The sequence below is a fragment of the Coturnix japonica genome, chromosome 22 (genome assembly GCF_054131305.1).
Source record: "Coturnix japonica strain WE chromosome 22, WE-NBRP24, whole genome shotgun sequence".
NCBI classification, from domain to species: Eukaryota; Metazoa; Chordata; class Aves; order Galliformes; family Phasianidae; genus Coturnix; species Coturnix japonica.
In genome coordinates this window covers 3,561,674-3,579,724 of record NC_140684.1, presented here as the reverse complement: position 1 = coordinate 3,579,724, position 18,051 = coordinate 3,561,674, and the positions used below count along the sequence as shown (strand labels likewise).

General features: G+C 45.0%; 1 protein-coding gene across 4 annotated transcripts; it reads left to right on the top strand.

Annotated features, from left to right (window-relative positions):
• Nucleotides 1-1,055: 1,055 nt before the first annotated feature.
• Nucleotides 1,056-17,171, top strand: GGNBP2 (gametogenetin binding protein 2). Of its 4 annotated transcripts, none has more exons than XM_015880666.3 (15): nucleotides 1,056-1,138; nucleotides 1,640-1,757; nucleotides 5,180-5,260; nucleotides 7,243-7,496; nucleotides 7,726-7,824; nucleotides 9,458-9,586; nucleotides 9,677-9,790; nucleotides 11,784-11,987; nucleotides 12,989-13,163; nucleotides 13,742-13,936; nucleotides 14,502-14,652; nucleotides 14,827-14,952; nucleotides 15,031-15,182; nucleotides 15,553-15,801; nucleotides 16,499-17,171. In XM_015880666.3, the coding sequence occupies exons 2-15, from the start codon at nucleotides 1,665-1,667 to the stop codon at nucleotides 16,700-16,702; spliced, it is 2,226 nt and encodes a 741-aa protein (XP_015736152.1). In that variant the 5' UTR covers nucleotides 1,056-1,138; nucleotides 1,640-1,664; the 3' UTR covers nucleotides 16,703-17,171. The 4 variants fall into 4 exon arrangements, with proteins under 4 accessions (XP_015736152.1, XP_015736150.1, XP_015736154.1 ...); XM_015880664.3 differs by having other exon boundaries at nucleotides 11,784-11,993; XM_015880668.3 differs by lacking the exon at nucleotides 9,458-9,586.
• Nucleotides 17,172-18,051: the final 880 nt, after the last annotated feature.

Sequence of the window (18,051 nt, the reverse complement as noted above, 5' to 3'; positions counted from 1 at the left end):
ATTAATGAGCGACAATTAATTCTCATTACTTATTGTCAGTAACAACCGTGGCAAGTTCTGCCCTGAAGCAACCGGCGGTTCTTAATACTGAATGTTTTGGCTGTGAATGGATACAGATAATTAACCGTGCTCCTGCAGGAACCAAGATACAAGTGCTCAGATGGCAGAATCCATGCAAGGAAATGGCGCTGCAATGGGATTGAGGAGATGCAGGAAGAGTGAGCAGCACTGCAGGCACCTCGTCCTGCTCCATCCCTACAGCTGTGTGCCCATGGACAGCACCACCATCCATCCCACAGCTGGGTTAAGATGTGCAGGGTTATGTAGACCTACAGGTATATAGGAAAAAAACGAACCTCCATCTGTTAGGGAATTAGTTACAGTTCCATTATGGGCTGTAGCACAGCACTGACTTCAGCAATAATCCTAAAGCACAGGAGCAGAAGAGAAACGGCATCACCTTCAATGTCACAGCACACAACGAGCTGTTGGTGGGGCTGAGGATAAAAAAAAAGGCAGGTGAGCGGAGATGGCCGCGTTCATCTTCGGGCTGTTCCTCCTGAATCTTCCCAGATGTCGTTACTTTTCAATGCAGACCGCAGCGTGCCTTCCATTGCAGCGGCCTTAGAAACAGCACTACACACACCGCTGTCACATTGCCATACACACCGCTGTCACATTGCCATGCACACTGCCATACACATTGCCATACACATTGCCATACACATTGCCATACACACCGCTATGACATTGCCATACACACTGCCATACACACCGCTATGACATTGCCATACACACTGCCATACACACCGCTGTCACACTGCCATACACGCCGCCCGTTCCCATCGCCGTGGTTCCGGCTCGCGGCCGTTCGGGGCCGTTAGTAACGCGTTGTCCCCGCGGATCTCCCCGCGGTAACTGACGGAGCGGCGGCTGCCGCGGCCTCGGCCGGACCGGGCGCTGCCCCCGGGTGAGACGGGGAGGAGAAGGGCGAGCTCTCGCGAGAGGACGGCGGGGCGGGGCCGGCGGTAGCGGGGAGGGTCCGGGGAGGGAGAGAGGAAGGAGGCGGCTCAGTGGCGGAGCCCGAGGTGTCCGCCCGCCTGTCACAGCGCACGGGCCGCGGACTCGCAGAGCGCCGGTAAAGGCCGGGGCTGAGGGGAGCGGGGCGGTGCGGGGCCGAAGGGAGCGGGACGGACGGGGGACGGGCGGCTCCGAGCTTCCTCCGCGCCGTCGCCCGCGGGCTGCGGGCCGGGCGGGGCCGGGAGGAGCTGGGCCGTGGTTGGGCCCTACCGGCTGCGGCCCCCGGGGCTCTCCCGCTCGGCCCGGCCCGCGGGCGGCAACGGGGGCGGACGGAGCAGCCGAGGGTCGGGGCGGTGCCGCCGGGCCGGGGCCGGGTGGGGGTTTGCCCGGCGCTTCCTCCGCTCGGTGCCGCTCCCGCCCTGCCCTGTCGCCGCCTGTCGCTCCCCGAGCTCGGCCCGCGGCCTTTCCCGGCCCCTCGGTGGCCGTTCGGGAGCGGCGGGCCCGGCGCGGCGCGCGTTGAATCAGGCGATGTGGAGCGCAGACTCGCTCCCTGCTGGCGGTGAAAGTGCCGGGGGAGCTCGGCGGGCGTTTCCTACCTCTGGGCGCTCCCTGCTCGCAGGCTGCAGCGCGGGGACGCGGCGGAGATGGCGCGGCTGGTGGCGGTGTGCAGGGACGGGGAGGAGGAGTTCCCCTTCGAGAAGAGGCAGATCCCGCTCTACATCGATGACACCCTCACGGTGAGTCCCGGCCCCGCGGCCGCGTCGTGTTGCGAGGCCTTTCCCAGGCTCCTCCCGCTGAGCCCGGGGTTACCGAGCGCTGCTCCGCTCCGTGTGAGCTGCTGCATGGGGACACGAGTGGCTGAACACAGGCCGGAACACGGGGCACGGCCGGTACTCGGTTCATAAGGGAAGGACTCGTAGAATGGCTCACTCGTGTTACCCTTAAACCCGTGTCCCTGTTGGAGTGATTGCCGTGCTTTAAAATAGGTAAGGAAGGGCTGAAGGTGTTTGCTGCAGCTTCACCTTAAGGTAAGGGTTATCGAGCATGTAGCAGTACTGCCACATGAGCGGCAGCAGAGCTGTGAGCTTCCACTCAGTGCGTTGTGTGGGTCTGTGAAACGTGGTCTTTGCTGCTGCTGGAAGGTGTGGCCCAGAGGCTGCTCTGCCTCCCGGCTCAGGAGAAGCACCACATGGCTGGAGTGTGAGCAGCTCTGAGTGCTGCTCGTCTGCCATTGCTCAGATCTTACAGCGGGGGAGGGTCTGGTTGAGAACAGAACTCGGTGTAACCAGGTATCCCACGTGTGTGTGAGCTCTGGTGTCAGTCTTGTGTCATGTGGCAGTCACTGATGTTACTTACATGATGTATAGTGTATGTGCTTTCAAAGCCCAACCTCAAGTTTCAATATGGCAGAACACCTGATTTACCTTTTTTTTTAATTCCCTCTTAAACATTTCCAACTTCATAATTTAAGTTCTTCCATCTTCCAGCACAAAACAATTGGGCACCTTCACTATCTGAGCCCTCAGTGAAGACTCTGTCTCAATCCCATCTGGTTTTGTGTTATATGAAGGGGGGCTCTTTGCTGTTTTTCAGTTTTGATCACTGTAAATGGTGCATGTTATTAATTGTCACTGCTTTTTGGCCCCATGGAGTCTGCTGGGGCTGTTTAACTGTGCTGTACACTGCAGTTTTCCAGTTTTTCAAAGCAATATCCAGCTCCCTTGCAAGGATTCATTGACAGCACCATGTAGGAATACCCTGAGCTTTGAGTTTGCTGTACCTTGTCTGTTGAGACCATTTTTGATCCTTTTCTCCCCATCATTTGAAAATCTTAGGTATATTTTTTCCTGTGTACCAATGACTTGTGAGGTTGTGCTCAGACTCATCGTGCTGTTGTTACCATTTGCTGCACTTAATAGGCTGAGAGAGAGAACGTGAAAACTCGGCCAAACCAAGCGTGAGGTGGATGAATTGACTTATACTGACCTGAAATTGCGTTTCTGATTTAGTTCCAGAATTTATTTCCCTGCCACAAATTTTGCACGATTGCTCTGTGTTGTCACTATGACTCTTTCCTACAGCAGAGCAATGCTGTGATATGATTGAGAAGATCCCTATAGCTGTAAATCAGTTTTGTGTCCATCTGGATGAGGGGCATTTATGTAAGCGCGAGTCACCCTTACCACAAAGCAATACTACCTTGTCTGCTTTGTTTTGTTTTTCCCTGTTCTGTTGCTGTTGATAAAAAGGATTCAGATTTCTGGAGGGTCTGGGTGAATAAATCTGCAGAAACAGAGGAGTGAAGCCTTTGCTTCCTTGTCTTGGAGCCTCCTGTGACTTTTAATTCTTAAGGAGAGCTATTGCAGCAGGAAGGTAGCGAGGCAGTTGTGCTTGAAGTGGGTGCTGTTGTCTTTGAAAGCTAATTTTATCTTTAACATTATCTTTAACAATAAATGTTTATCAGAATTAACTGGCTTGTGTTGGCCCATTTGAAACTCAAAAAATGGAAAGCAATGGGACCAATGGAGTCTGTGCCTTAAGCCTGAAAACAGTGGGGCAGTAATTGTGAAATACTGAATGAATGGCTTAGAATTCTCTTCAGCTTGTAGTGCTGCTCCCAGGCAGTGCAGACACCCCTCTGGGTGCAGTACAACACTGCTCCTCTGCGCTCACTGCTCACTCACCTGTCTGTCTCTTACTCCTCAACTCAAAAGAGCTTTAGATACGTAGCTCTTTTCATTTTTTAAGCAGCTTTTAGGGTCTCTAGAAGGCGTGCTGCTTGTTGTGGTTTGTGTTTAACCAGTTAATAAAATCTCATCTAACAGATGCATGAATTAATTCAGTCTTTGATAATGTAACTGTGTTGTGCCAAACACCCATGGGTGTTGTCTGATAGCAGACGATAAATGAAAGGGGAGAGAAATGTGCAGATGTGTCTCCTGTCTTTGCTAGCAGGTAGTGCTGTTACTTCTGCATTGAGCTCATTTTTGATGAGGACATGAAATGAACCATCCAGGAAACCCATCACAAGCACCATAGTGTTGTGCTGCTGCACAGTGTGTGGGGCAGGGACCAGGTGGAGGGGAGAGAAATGCCCCAGGGGTCAGAATTCACAGTGAGTGTGGCACAGTTTGCACCAATGCTGTCCTCCTCCAGCACACGGCAGGGCAGAGGAGTGCCATGCTCTCTGGCCTTAGAGAATAGATGTTTATTTTGGATTAGAAGTAAGCGTGCAGTTCTCTGGGGGTGGTGGCAGCAGTAGTGACACCAGCAGGGAGCCTTAGTAGCTGCCTGAAGGAAGCCAGTGCTGGCCTGTGGAAAGAGAACAAACTGGGCTGTTTTGTCCCACTGCTGGGTGCTGTTAGAGTTGTTAATCAAGCTCTTGTTTTGTCTTTCAGATTATAAAGTGGACTTTCAGTGTTCTTGTTGATAGAACTGTATTTCTCAGTTTGGACAGAGAAGATGAACGAAGCTGGTCTTCGCTTTTGCTTCTAATTGGCTTCGTTTTTCCCCATGGTTATGGTGGAGTTTTGACTAATGTTTCACTTGTTTGTTTTTATTTAATTCTCAAGGCATTGCCCTCTTTGCTTAGTAATTGGGAAAGGGTTATTAATTACTTGCTGGTAACCCCAGTGTTCTGTAAGCTTGATGTTTTTCTTGGAGCCCCTTGAGAGCTGCAGCTGCAGACACGAAACAAAGGAAACCTTGGAGTGCCTTGTTGAATTAACGCTGTTTTAAATCCACCTCTGAAGGAGACGACTCAAAGTCATTAAACTGTTGTGGCTGTTCTGTTCATACCTTTATAAGTTGTTTTGCTGTTGGATTAGTTTGTATTGAAGTGCAGTTGTTTTTTCCCTGTAGATAACGTAGCATAAATGGTGGTTTCCATCAAGCAACTTCTCTGCTACACCAGCTGTTGGAGTATTTGCTGTTTGTAACCCTCCTTTAGAACATCATTATTAGTCACAGTTGTTAATTTGCTGAAAAATTTATTATCTTGAACTGTTCTAATGCTTTTACAAGCTTGCAATGCAGTTATGTTAAAAGAGTGAGGATTTAACATTGTCTGTCTTTAATATCCTGTTGTTCCTCAGGAAGTAAAACAAACAAATGCTGTGCATTCAACTTCTGAACACCTTTTTTCTCCTCTTTCACTCAGATGGTGATGGAATTTCCCGATAACGTGCTCAACCTGGATGGACATCAGAATAACGGTGCACAACTAAAGCAGTTCATTCAGGTGAATCTCTCACTGTTTTTTAAAGGAAGCCATGTTATTAGACTCTGGTTTCTGTAGGTAGGTTCCTGCCCTTATGTCTCTGGGAGGCTGTCGTTCCTGGAATGGCTTCATGAATGACACATCAGTACATGTAAGCAATTATGTGTTGGAACCAAAGTGCACTGGGTGCATGTACTTTTGATACTTCACAGCCCTTACACTGTTGTCTTCCCAGGAGACGTTGCCACATATCCAACTGAAATGAAAAACTGGTCACTGCTGGTTTATTTCTAACAGAAACTATTCTTCTTTGATACGTTCAGAATTCTTTCCATGTATTCCTGAACTGCTTAGACAAGTAGGGGTATTTACTGCTTAAGATCTTACAGTTAGTACTGTATCAAGACAGCAGAGTGTGGTGTTCTGTAGATGAGATGTAGCTGAATAGAGATGGATGCTTTTGTGGTGCCCCAGATGGTTACACACTAACAGTGCAAGTAGCCCTGTGACACCTGTAGCCAAAACAAGAGACCACAAGCAGCCAGAGCCTGACATCAGAAGGATCAGGGCTGTTTGGTCGTGGGCAGATTGTGCTCCTGCACTGGGGTTTGGTAGCAGCTGGGACACATGCTTCATATGCAGCATAGCTGTGCTGTGAAAATAGCTCATTTCTGTCGTTGCTGTGATTAGTGCTATTAATTACAGAAAAGAGGATTATTGCAGAGTGCTATCGCTTGTCAGATTGTTTAATGTGCCTTCCTCTCAGAGCACAAACACGCAGTGTTTTCTGATAATAGCTTTACTTTTTATAATAAATTACTTGAAGTGAACCAAAAATAGTTCTGCACTTGAGTTGGTGTGTTTATACATTCCATGTGACTGATTATTTTGCTATATTTTGTGGTCTTCTTTCCTTCCCAGCAGTTGTGACAACTGAGTTCTGTGTTAGCAGCGTGTAACTGGGTGTGATGTGACAGCAGTATGGCAAAGCATTTGCTGCATAGATACAAAGTACAGCTTTGTAAGCCTATCTGTATAAGCAGGGAAGATGACACAATTAATAGAGTGACAGCACTCTGCTCCTCTAGGTAATGTTGGGAAGTGCCTGTAGCACTGATACTCGAAGTGCGGATTTGTTGGCTGCTGTGTGAGGAAGGGACCATCTGTTGTGTTTAGCTGTGCTAGTGGAAGTTCAGAGTTGGAGCCTGAGCCAGTAATGTGGCAGTTAGGAGAAACAGGAGGGTATGTGCTCCTTATGGGTCTGTGTGTGGGTATACTTGACAGGGGAATGAGGAGAAGCACCTTGAGCCGTTTACGGACACAAGAAATATTAGGAGTTGTTCTATGTGAAGTTCTTTTATTGGCATATGTTGAATGTTCACTACTGAAGTGAAATGTTTCACCCTGAATGGTAATACATGCTTTCTTGAATTATGGGTGTTAGATTTGTAATGGGAAACGACATTTAGCCTGTCAGGAGCAGTGCTGCAGAATTGTTTTGGTGTGAAGAAATGAAGATAGTTGTTAATGAGATTTCCATACATAGCAGTGAGCATCCAGGAGTTTCCTTTCTGTGCACCACTGAGTGTGAGTAGAAGATGAAAAGGTGTGGAGCTTGTATCTGAGGCCTGGTAGTAAAACATGTGAGCTGAGTTGCAGACAGAAAGGCTTCTGAATGATGGACACAGGGAGCTGTGCTGTCTGCATGGCTGCGTTGTTCACTGATATGAGCAGCAGGAGAGAGAGCAAGAGGAGAAAAAGTTGTTTCCTTTCTGAGGGTAGACTGTAATGTAAGAGATTGCTCCTCTGATATTAGTGTTCTGAGGTTCACTGTAGGTGATGAGTAGGAAGATGGTGACCTGAAACTGTTAGGCACTGCATATGGTTTCCAACTCACTTGTATTTTGATAAGGAAATATTGTCAAAAGAAAAGAAACTGGAACAGTTTAAGGTTTGTGTTCATTTCTTTGTTTCTAATTCTTTCATTTCTGATTCTCCTTTAGAGACATAGCATGCTTAAACAGCCGGATCTCAATATTGCCATGATGGTGACATCACGTGAAGTTCTGAGCGCTCTTTCTCAGCTGGTCCCATGTGTGGGGTGTCGTCGCAGCGTGGAGCGCCTGTTTTCTCAGCTGGTTGAATCTGGAAATCCAGCCCTGGAGCCTCTCGCAGTTGGGCCGAAGGGGGTTCTTTCTGTAACTCGAAGCTGTATGACTGATGCAAAGAAGCTTTATACACTGTTTTATGTGCATGGGTGAGTTGGTCCCGTAGCTATATTAGAACTGCTGGAATGTGCCTGGAAAATCCACACTGTATTTTCCTTGTGTACTGCAGAAGTGTTTGTTGTAAGAAAAAGGAGGAGCTAGGAGGAAAGCTTTAGATTTAATATTCATTAGCATACTTACGCGTGAGCTGGATCGATGCCTTTAAAGTTTCTCTGGATAATCATGTTTTCAGTCCACTAAGTTGCCCTTTTTCTGTAGGTCCAAACTGAATGACATGATTGATGCAATTCCCAAAAGTAAGAAGAACAAGAGATGTCAGCTCCACTCTCTGGACACACACAAACCAAAACCATTGGGGTGAGTTGGAGTTTAAGATACACAATTAATCCTAAAGTATTTGAGGAACAAAACTGTAGGTACATTTAGGTCACTTCTTATGCTCTTCTCTATATGCCAGAGTAGTAATTCCAAGCTATTTGGACTATAGTAGTCCCAGAAAACTGCATGGAAGAGGATCAGAGGCACTCAGGAATGTGGGGTAGTGTGTGTTAGAGTTGGTTTTCATAGGAAAGTGCTTCACATTTTGGGTTTTGTTTGTGTGGTGGCAGGAAGAAAACATTCATGTTTAATTTGAAAGCTAGCTGCTGAAAGCTAACTTGACCGTAACAAACCAGTGCTTCTCTGTGCTTTTTGTATCTCATTTGGATCATAACATGGAATATGGTCTACCCAGGGCCTGGATGGCTCCTGTATTGTGATAGAAACAGTGCTGTAGAAAGAGAAACTGCTTTTTGTTCTCTACACCAAAGCAATTGATCAGCAGTTTTCTCAGACTGGGGGTTGGGGGAAAAAGCCTTGTTTGGTCATTAATTAAAGACTTTGTTGTGGTGGGGTGGCAAAATGAAAGCTAAAAATCTGTAAGGCGTTTCCTCTAAATGTGACAGCATGTTTTGAATCTGTCAGTGCAAAAGATGCATGAAAAGGTGCTTCTCTGTAGTAGAAGGTGAAATGATCAGAAGGATACAGCACACAGAGCTGTGGTGTGGGGTATCTGTTTGGTTGTTGGTGTTTGTGCTGATGCTGATATGATAACCAATAAATGTGAGTACTGTGCGTAGCTGGAGTGCTGGAGGACTTCAGTTGTGTTGAAGCACCCAACCTGTGGAAGTTTGCCCCTCAGGTTTCCATGGCAGGGCACATATTCGGTGCAGGTTCAGTCTCTGGGCTGTGGGTACCTGCAGTCTGGCCGCTGCTGCTGCTATTTGTGCTGCTGGCTGATCGCTGTCCCCTGTTCTAGTTTGGTTGCAGACTTTGCATATAATTGTTTTAAAGCTTAAGCTACATAAGGAAAAGATCATGGAGGTGCATTTAAAAACAAAATGCAGAAATCCCAAGTGTTTTTACTGTTCCAAGGAAAGGTGCAGAGATGACAACATTAATAAATACTCAGGAAAAACTAATTATTTCATGGGAGCACTTCTTCCTCTGTTTTACTGCTCTGTTGTATCCGTGCATGAGTTTAAACAGAAATGACCATTGTGGTAGAACTGCAGGTGAACCCAAAGCTGTGAGTAGAGGTGACTTGTTCCTTCCAGTTTGTTCTTTGCTCTGTGTGTGAACTTCAGGCACATCCAGTGGTGGTCAGGGAAGCGTTTCAACACATTTTGGAAGTTTAACGAAGTAAGTTGACACGTGAAATGTAAACTACCAGAAACGTTACAACCTGGGGATGATTACATTGAAGGTGATGTGCTGAAAAATGGCTGCTGGCTTTCAGCTATAAAAAATCATCGTGGATCTGGGTTTATGAACATGGGTAGCAAACTCTGTCTCTCTTTTCTGACTCTTCTCTGTAATTTAAGGCTTAGCCTGTGAAGGTGTCAAAGCAAGTGAAGGAACTCGATACCATTTTCATAGCATTTACTTGGGAAAAACAACCAGTTTGTAATAGATGTGGTACAGGCTTACAATTTCTTTTACTGTATGACAGTGAAGGGAGCAGTAGTTCACTCAGTGCAGAGAAATTAAGTGCAGATAAGAAAAGTAGTGAAGACAGCAAGAAGGAGGAGAGCAAGTGTAGGATCACTTTCCACTATGGACCTTTCCAGGGAGCGGTCAGGTAAACTACCTGTGCTTTCATTTGCTTCTTTACCAACCTGCCAGCAGGATAACACACTTTCTTACAGCTCTGTTTGTTGTTTGTTTGCAGGGGATGTTGGATGGATGTATGGGAGCTCATGTCCCAGGAGTGCAGGGATGAAGTAGTTTTAATTGATTCTAGCTGCCTCTTAGAAACATTAGAAACATATCTACGAAAACACAGGTATGTTACAAGAGTAAAGGTACCTTGAGACACACGTGCTGCATTTTCTTGTTAATCAAAATAGATGTCTAGTCTACACGATGTCTGAAAGCTTAGAATTCTTCTGATAACATCCTGATGCCATTCTGAAACTAAGATCTCCACTTCGTGGTGGTGGAGAACTTTGTCAGGTAGCATTTTAAGTTACGGTTTACAACACCTTGCTTTGAAATTGCACATTCTTGTATCTGTTCACATTTAAATATGTGTTCTGTGAATTTAAATACATGTTATGTGAATTATATGTGAGTTTAAATCTTGTGGCAACGATGAGTCTTCTAGCAGCAGCTTCAGCATGCACTGATACACCAACAGCAGGATTTTGGGTGGTTGTTTTTTTTTCTTTGAGAGTGGATGTAAACTGTTGAATAATGGTAAGAATTCCAATTTCAGGTAATTCCAGCCCCTTTCTTGTGGTACTTCAAGGATTTTAATGGATGTCTGTAGAACTCTGTTTTTGAAGGAATCTTCGATTACTTTCATTCTAAACTAATGCAATATAACAGTAATTCTATGTAATAACTGGAAATAATGGTAGTGTCATAGCAATGCATTTTTATTAATACAGAAAGTTGAAACTGATGGCTTCTATCCCAGAAATTTTCCTTTCTGCCAGCACTTGTAGAGGTGTCAGGCTGTGACTTTGGAGCTGCCCCTTGGAAGCAGCCTGTTCCCTTTGGGGTTACACTACCCCTGGGGGGGTATATGCAGTTTCAAAGTAATGGGAATGATGCTAATAGGTGCAGATTTCAGGCTGGTATTGCCTATAAATCCTGTTCCTAAAACAGGTGTCTGTAGCAGAGTAGTGCCAGTGCTGTTCACCTTTCTTGCAGAAAACAGTGGGGCTCAAACTGACTGTTGCATGTATGTGTTGGATGGTAGCTCTAGTGCTGGTTAAAGCCTTAATTTCCAGCTGTTTCAAGGTTCAAATAAAAGCTATGGGGGCACAGATGGGTGTGGGGGTGGTGGTGTGGAAATAACACTTTGGAAACAAAATAACTTTAATCTCCTGTGACATTAAACATGGTGTTGGCCGCGTTCCTGATGCTAACCTATAATAATGTGACTGTTTTCTTTCCTTTCGCCGCAGAAACTAGCCAGTTATCATAGTTCTATCAAACACCAAAATATGTTTGACTTAGTGTTGTCAAGTGACTGGACAAACTAGGGAAGGGAAAAACACCATCCAGAGATGGCATGAAGAGCAAACTTTTCAAGCTGAAAGCTGAAATGTGAGCAGCTTGTCTGACTTGCATTCTTAGAATAATACAGCAGGCGTTTCATGGCTTTTTGAAGATTACTTTTAAAGTAGTTTTGTTGTGTTTAAATTATAACAGACTTCATAACTGTACTGTTCTTATATCAGCTATCTGAGCTGTCATGTTTACGTTGAGTACACTGTACTATAAACAAACCTTGTTTTGCTCTCTGTGCAGTAATCCAGTAGTTCAAAATATACCAAAAGGTGCTTGTAGTGGAAGCTACTCTTATACAGCAGGCAGCAGAGGACTTTCCTTCTTACTTGTTACCTCTCACTCAAATATAATCTAACTAACTGCTGTAAAGTAACTTGGAGTCTGTTACTCTTCCTACCTTGTACTAACAGTTCGGTTTGCTCGCTATCAGATTTCTGATCCTCAATTGTGTATGGAACTGCATATTCCTGTAGGAATTTCTATTAACGGTTGGCTTGATTTATGTCTTGGAGCATGAAAGCTGATACTCAAGCTTGTAACATATGATGGGTAGTATAAAGTATATGGTAAACTCACATAGCTTACACCCAAAGTCTGTGACTGTTTCACGTTTTCAAGTAAGATAAACCTCAGCATGACCTATTTTAAATATAGCATGTACTATTAAAGAGCTCAATGTGCTTTAACTCAGATGAAGCTGCTCCAAGTTTCTGCTCGAATAACAATTCAATTCTGTTACATTTTGTATTTCACTGCAGGTTTTGCACTGACTGCAAGAATAAAGTACTTCGGGCATACAATATTCTTATTGGTGAGCTAGACTGCAGCAAAGAGAAGGGCTACTGTGCTGCACTGTATGAGGGTTTGCGTTGCTGCCCACATGAACGTCACATACATGTATGCTGTGAAACAGATTTCATCGCACACCTCTTGGGTCGAGCTGAACCAGAGTTCGCAGGAGGGTATGAGTATGTAATTTGCTAGAGTGGGCTATCTAGCGCTTTGCTTCTTTATTTTATTATTGAATGTATTTTGCAAAAGTGATTTTATTTTTTTGGCTCCTTGCTGCACAACGAACTCCCGAATGTCGATCCTCACATTGAAGTAGGCTTTAAAGATGGCGCTTCAAAGTAGCGAAGATATGTGCTTTTGATTTTAAAGTGCATTTAACTCTGAAGGCAAGACTGAAAGCAATTGCTGAACGTCTTCTACTTCATTTGGTCACTCATTAGGGCTGCCTGCTTTTCCATTGAAGTGCTCAGAACACGCAAAATAGAAAGAGAACCTTGGTTGAATGCTGTACTGAATGCTCCGTGTTGAATTTAATTTTGTTGCCATTTGTATTTTGTGGTAATATTTGAACCGATACCTGGCACATTAAAATGAAATGCAGAATTAAAAATGCAACTCTCAGCTCTTTAGGAGTCTTTGAGACTAGACCATAGCTGTTGGATTAGGAGTGTAACTACTAATGTAACAATTTCTCTTTTATTCTGAAGTACACTTTATTTTGTAAGGCAGACAGTGTACATGCTTGGGTTATTTTTTAAGGCAGATAATGTACACGCTTGGGTTATCTGGTATACAAATCTAGGAGCTTAAGCTGTTTGCTATACATTAAGTAAAAACTTTAGGAAATGAAAGAATGGCCATATCTCTTTGGCATTAAAACTCCACTGATCCCTTCCAGTAGGAGCAAAGAGACTGAGGGATGTTGCAGGGTGAAAGGCAGAGCGCGGCTCAGTCATATTGTGCTCCAATTAGCATGTCAGGAATGTAGTTTGGAGCTGGTCCTTTCTATTTTGCATCTGCATGCAGCGCAGCAGATCTCAATTAAAAGAGCTGTTCATGCAAACACAGCTTCGGTTGTACGTACAGAAAATACCTCCTTGAGTTGCTTTGATCTCTTGGTAGACTTCCAGGTACTTTAACAATACTCTGCTTTGGTTGAACTCTCCTCTAGACGAAGAGAAAGGCATGCTAAGACAATAGACATAGCCCAGGAAGAAGTTTTGACCTGCCTGGGTATTCACCTTTATGAAAGATTGCACCGAATCTGGCAGAAGTTGCGAGCTGAGGAACAAACGTGGCAGATGCTTTTCTACTTGGGGGTCGATGCTTTACGCAAAAGCTTTGAGGTAAAACTCCATTCTTTATTTAACTTGTATTTCACTGCTATGGTGACAGTCTTCGTTTTCACTGACTGTGTCCTTGTGCTTTGTACTGAGGATGGGCTGGGAGGAGCTTCCAGGGTGCTGAGTTTGATGCCCCGTTACGTGTTGTGCTCTGAGAGGTGTCTGCACTTCAAAAATGAGGCTGCCTGGAAAATCAGTTGGATTTTTCACTGATTCCTTTAGGCAGAAAGCTGCAGGAGTGCTGGAGCACTAGTTGTAATGTGGCCTTCTGTCCTGCTGTGTCACGTAATCAGAGTTTCTACCATGTAAACGCAGATCCAAACAATGTGTTTGGATCAATCTCTGGCTTCTTGCTGAAAAAATGAGACCATGAGAATAAATGCAGTGCTTCTCCCACCTCCCTTCCATACTTCTTCTATGTTGGCTGGAATCTAGTGCCTAAATCTGGCACTTCTACAGTCAATATTGCCGCTTTGACTTTATCATTGAAGGTGCTTGCCAGCTATTTTCCCCCTTCTTTGTAAATTTAAGAGCTTGAGTTGCGTTAACCTCTATAAACAGATCTAACCTCTCACATGCAGATGACTGTGGAAAAAGTGCAGGGGATCAGTCGGTTCGAACAGCTCTGTGAAGAGTTCTCAGAAGAAGAAAGAGTGCGGGAGCTTAAACAGGAGAAGAAGCGCCAAAAACGAAAGAACAGACGGAAAAATAAATGTGTGTGTGAGATCCCCACCCCTCTGCAGGCAGCAGAAGAGAAGGAAATCAATCAAACAAAGGTAAACACCAACAGCTGTGGCTTTCTGCTGGTGTTAAGTAACTGGATTTCTGCCTTGGTGCTTCATTCATCAACTGACCGTTCTGTTCTGCAGTTCTGGAGAGGTTTTTAGGCATTTTGTTTTTGGGAGCAAGTTGTTGGCTGCTGGGATTTATTGCTTCTCAGATGAGCACAGTCTTGTGAAGAGGTTACTTTGGATTTTAACTTTAAAACTGGGAGGTGAACTTAGGACAGAGTGTTTCTCAACCATCGTTTCATAAAATTATCACTTAAAAGAAGGGATTTTAAATGCTGCTTGCAGGCAATTAGCATTCAGTTTTGGGGAAGGAAGGATGAGGTGCAGTTGTTGCTGGGAATCTCTTGACCCCAATAAGTCATCATATTCTTGTGGAGGGTTTGTGTTTTCTGACTTGTGTTCCTGAAGGGTTATAAGCAGTGCTGTGGCTGTTATCAGCATCAGCTGCTGCTTCTTAAGGAAAGAGCATCTTTTCTAAAAGCACCAACTGAGCTACTTGCAGTGACTGCATATATTGGTTTTGTGAGTTTTGTTTTTTATGTATTTGAAGGAAAACTTGGACTTCGCGGAAAATAGCTGCAAAGCCTGTGGTAGCCCTGAAGAAGCTAACAATTGTGTAGAGGTCATTGTTACCAATGAAAACACTTCTTGCACCTGTCCTAGTAGCGGTACCCTGTTAGGTTCACCTAAAATGAAGAAAGGTACGTCCAGCTGCAGGTATTTGCCATTGTAAAAAGCATCTGTTGTGTGTGGAGCTCACAGTGTTTGGTGACTCTTAAAAGTAACTCTTATTTTAAATACATCTCTGCTATTAGAGGTGTGATTAAGGAACATGGGACAGCTACAGATGATTGTCACTTTTTGCTTTACCTCAGGCCTTTCTCCACATTGTAATGGTAGTGATTGCGGCTATTCATCTAGCATGGAGGGCAGCGAGACGGGATCTCGAGAGGGGTCGGACGTGGCCTGCACTGAAGGGATTTGCAACCATGATGAGAATGGTAGGTTCGGGAAGAACTTAATATTGTTTCAGCACACACAAAACTGTTGAATCTAAGAATATACCCTGTCTTCTGCAGGAGATGATTCCTGTGTCCATCGCTGCGATGACAAAGAGGAGGATGGAGATAGCTGCGTGGAGTGCTGGGCTAATTCAGAAGAGAGTAACACAAAAGGCAAAAACAAAAAGAAGAAAAAGAAAAGTAAAACTTTAAAGTGTGAGAATGAACACGTAAGGATCCACAAGTATTCCCGAATAGCTATTTAAATGCTTATGTTTTAAAGTAGTTCCTGAAGTATCTGGAGTTTCCATTGAGACTCATGCGGTCAGTGAGTAGTGGGGGCCTTTTGGGACTTCTCCATCCAGCTTTTGGATGGAGGTCCTTGAATCGATTGTAGTGGTAGGAATCTCTTAACTCACATGTCCCTAAGCACGTGTGCTTTTGTATGCTCCCAGTGTATTAACACCCCATTTTCCTCCAAGCACAGACACTTAAAATATGTACATATCCTTGTCTTCTTCTTGAACGTTTTCCTTTCCTCTTTCCCTCCCTCTGAACTCTCAGTGGTTCGGTTTTAACCCCGCTGTTGTTGATTTCTAGATTCAGAAACTTGGAAGCTGTATGGCAGATCCAGGCGTCAGAGAGACCTCAGGAAACACAACGCACACAGAGTTTCATCGTGACAAGACCAAAGACACACATGCTGAAAGCTGCTGTAGCTCAGAAAAAAGCGGGCAGCAGTTGCCTTGGTTTGAGCATATGAAAAACGCGTCACAGTTTGCAGAACCTCCAGAAATGTCACTTGTTCCTGATACTGGAAAAGGTGCCAAGAGCTTAGTGGAGCTCCTCGTAAGTAACCGCTTACACTGCAATTATAGGCTGTTGCGTATTGCTTCCAGTTGTGATTGAGGTTGGGTTTTGGCACTTCACATCCCAGTGAGGAGCTGTTACAGCAGAGAATGTGAATGAAGCTAAAACTCATTGCTTACTCTGCCAGTGTTCAGTTGGTTTCTTTTGCATTTTCTCTGTGAAGTGTGTAACTCAGCTGCTTTACAGAGGAGGAGGAATTGCCTGTCACTGGAATGTGAGTGAAGGAACTTACAGTATGAGTGTTTGTTGTTAAGGGTTGGATCCTTCTATAAAATGAAGCGTGCATCACTGATGCCTTTGTGCTTCAAACATTGCTTCCCATTGCAGGCTCCTTGGCATGCTTCCTTCTGCCTCCCTTCCTTCCCCTGCTCCTGTTGCTGTAATTAACAACAGCAGAAAAACCCCACCCACAAACTCAAATAATAGCAATTCACTGTACATGTGCTAACACTGAAGCTTACTTTAGTGGGTTTCGTGACTGCACAGACCGCTTCTTACCCAAAGAGTGGAGCATCACAAAGCAGGTGGTGGGATTAACCAGCTCAGGCTTCTGCATTGTGATGTGGAGCCAATATCTTTCTTCAGAGGAACTGTAAACAACACAACAGTTGCCATACAGGTGTACTGTATAGAGGGGGCAATGCTGGAGACTTTAAACACCTCTTTTTGTTTGTAGGATGAATCCGAATGCACTTCTGACGAGGAAATCTTTATCTCGCAAGATGAAATACAGTCGTTTATGGCAAACAACAAGTCCTTTTACAGCAATAGAGAACAATACCGGCAGCATCTGAAGGAGAAGTTTAATAAATACTGCCGCTTAAACGATCACAAGAGGCCCATTTGTAACGGTTGGTTGACAACGGCTGGAGCGAACTAAATACAATAAAATAGCTCTGTCTTTCATTGAGATTCTCAAGATGACTACTGCGCCTTCTCTTTCCAAAACTTAATTTAGTGAATTATGGCAAAATTTTATCTTAAATTAATGTGATTTTCTTTTTTTTTTTTTCCTTGGTTTTTTTTTTCTTTGTGGGGAGGCTGGTGGAGGTGATCTCATGACTTCTGTTCTTTCTTCAGGCTTGTATCTTTAGTTGAGTAGCTGTGCAAGCCTCTCATAATTTAAGCCATCTCTTTTCATTCAATGTTTCTCTCTTACTGTGAGACTTACAAAGAAAGCAAAACTAGTGGCAAAGTAATGTTGTACCTATAATTCTGTACAGAACGACAATGAGCTGAATATAAGATTTTACAAAGTAGACATCCATTTGCAAAATGTTTTGGATGTAATATGTTAAAGCGCAATGTGCAAAAATTTAAATAAAGAATATTTATTAATATGCATAGTACAACCGGCTGGACGCGTTTCTGCTTCAAGTGCCTTTGGCAGAGGATCGGATGGGAAGCTCTTCATTTGGTAGTGCAGCTTCTCGAGGTGAAGAAGCTTCCTTGGGTAAAGTCCATCTCGTTCAGTGGTGCTGGTGGAAGCGGTGTGATACTGAGCCTGCCCTGCTTTGATTTGAGGGTTTAGTGGTGGTTTTAATTGAGCTGCCTATGGTTTGGGGGCACTGCAGCACTTGTTGACAGCGCTAGTGTTCAGTTGAACAAAGTGAGGTTTCCACACACCTTGATGAAAGGAGGAGCTCCGTAATGAAGGTAAAACAGGAGTGCATCGCCATGAACTTTCCAACCCTGCCGTGTTCTTATTGCTGCACTATGTGGTGAGCTGATGTGTGCAAGAGGATGCTCAAACAAGCAGCAAAGGTACGGCAGAGGTAGGGGATGTGGGTGAGGTGTGTGCTGGATGTATTCCTTGGGGTGCTATTCCGAAAGTGAAGAGAAATCAAGGCACAAATTATTCAGCATAATAAGGCTCTGTAATTTACTGTACTCTATTAATGCATAGTGACACGGGGCTGCTTTGTGGCTGCTTCAGAGACGTGTGTGCTCCAGCCTCCCCCCGGCTGCAGTCTCTTCTCCCCCCCTGCCTGGCAGGGCCACCAAACATACACCTTTACTAGATCAGGTTGCCCATGGCCCCGTCCAACCTGGCCTTGAACACCTCCAAGGACGGGGCATCCACAACCTCCCTGGGCAGCCTATTTGCTCCCACCTGCCCCGTTCTCTCTCTTTTCCTTCTCCCTTTCCCCTCCTTTCTCGCAGCTCCGCTCACTGCTCCCCCCCGACGTGCAGTGGAACGGCCGCGGCTGAGCACGGACCAACTCGGTG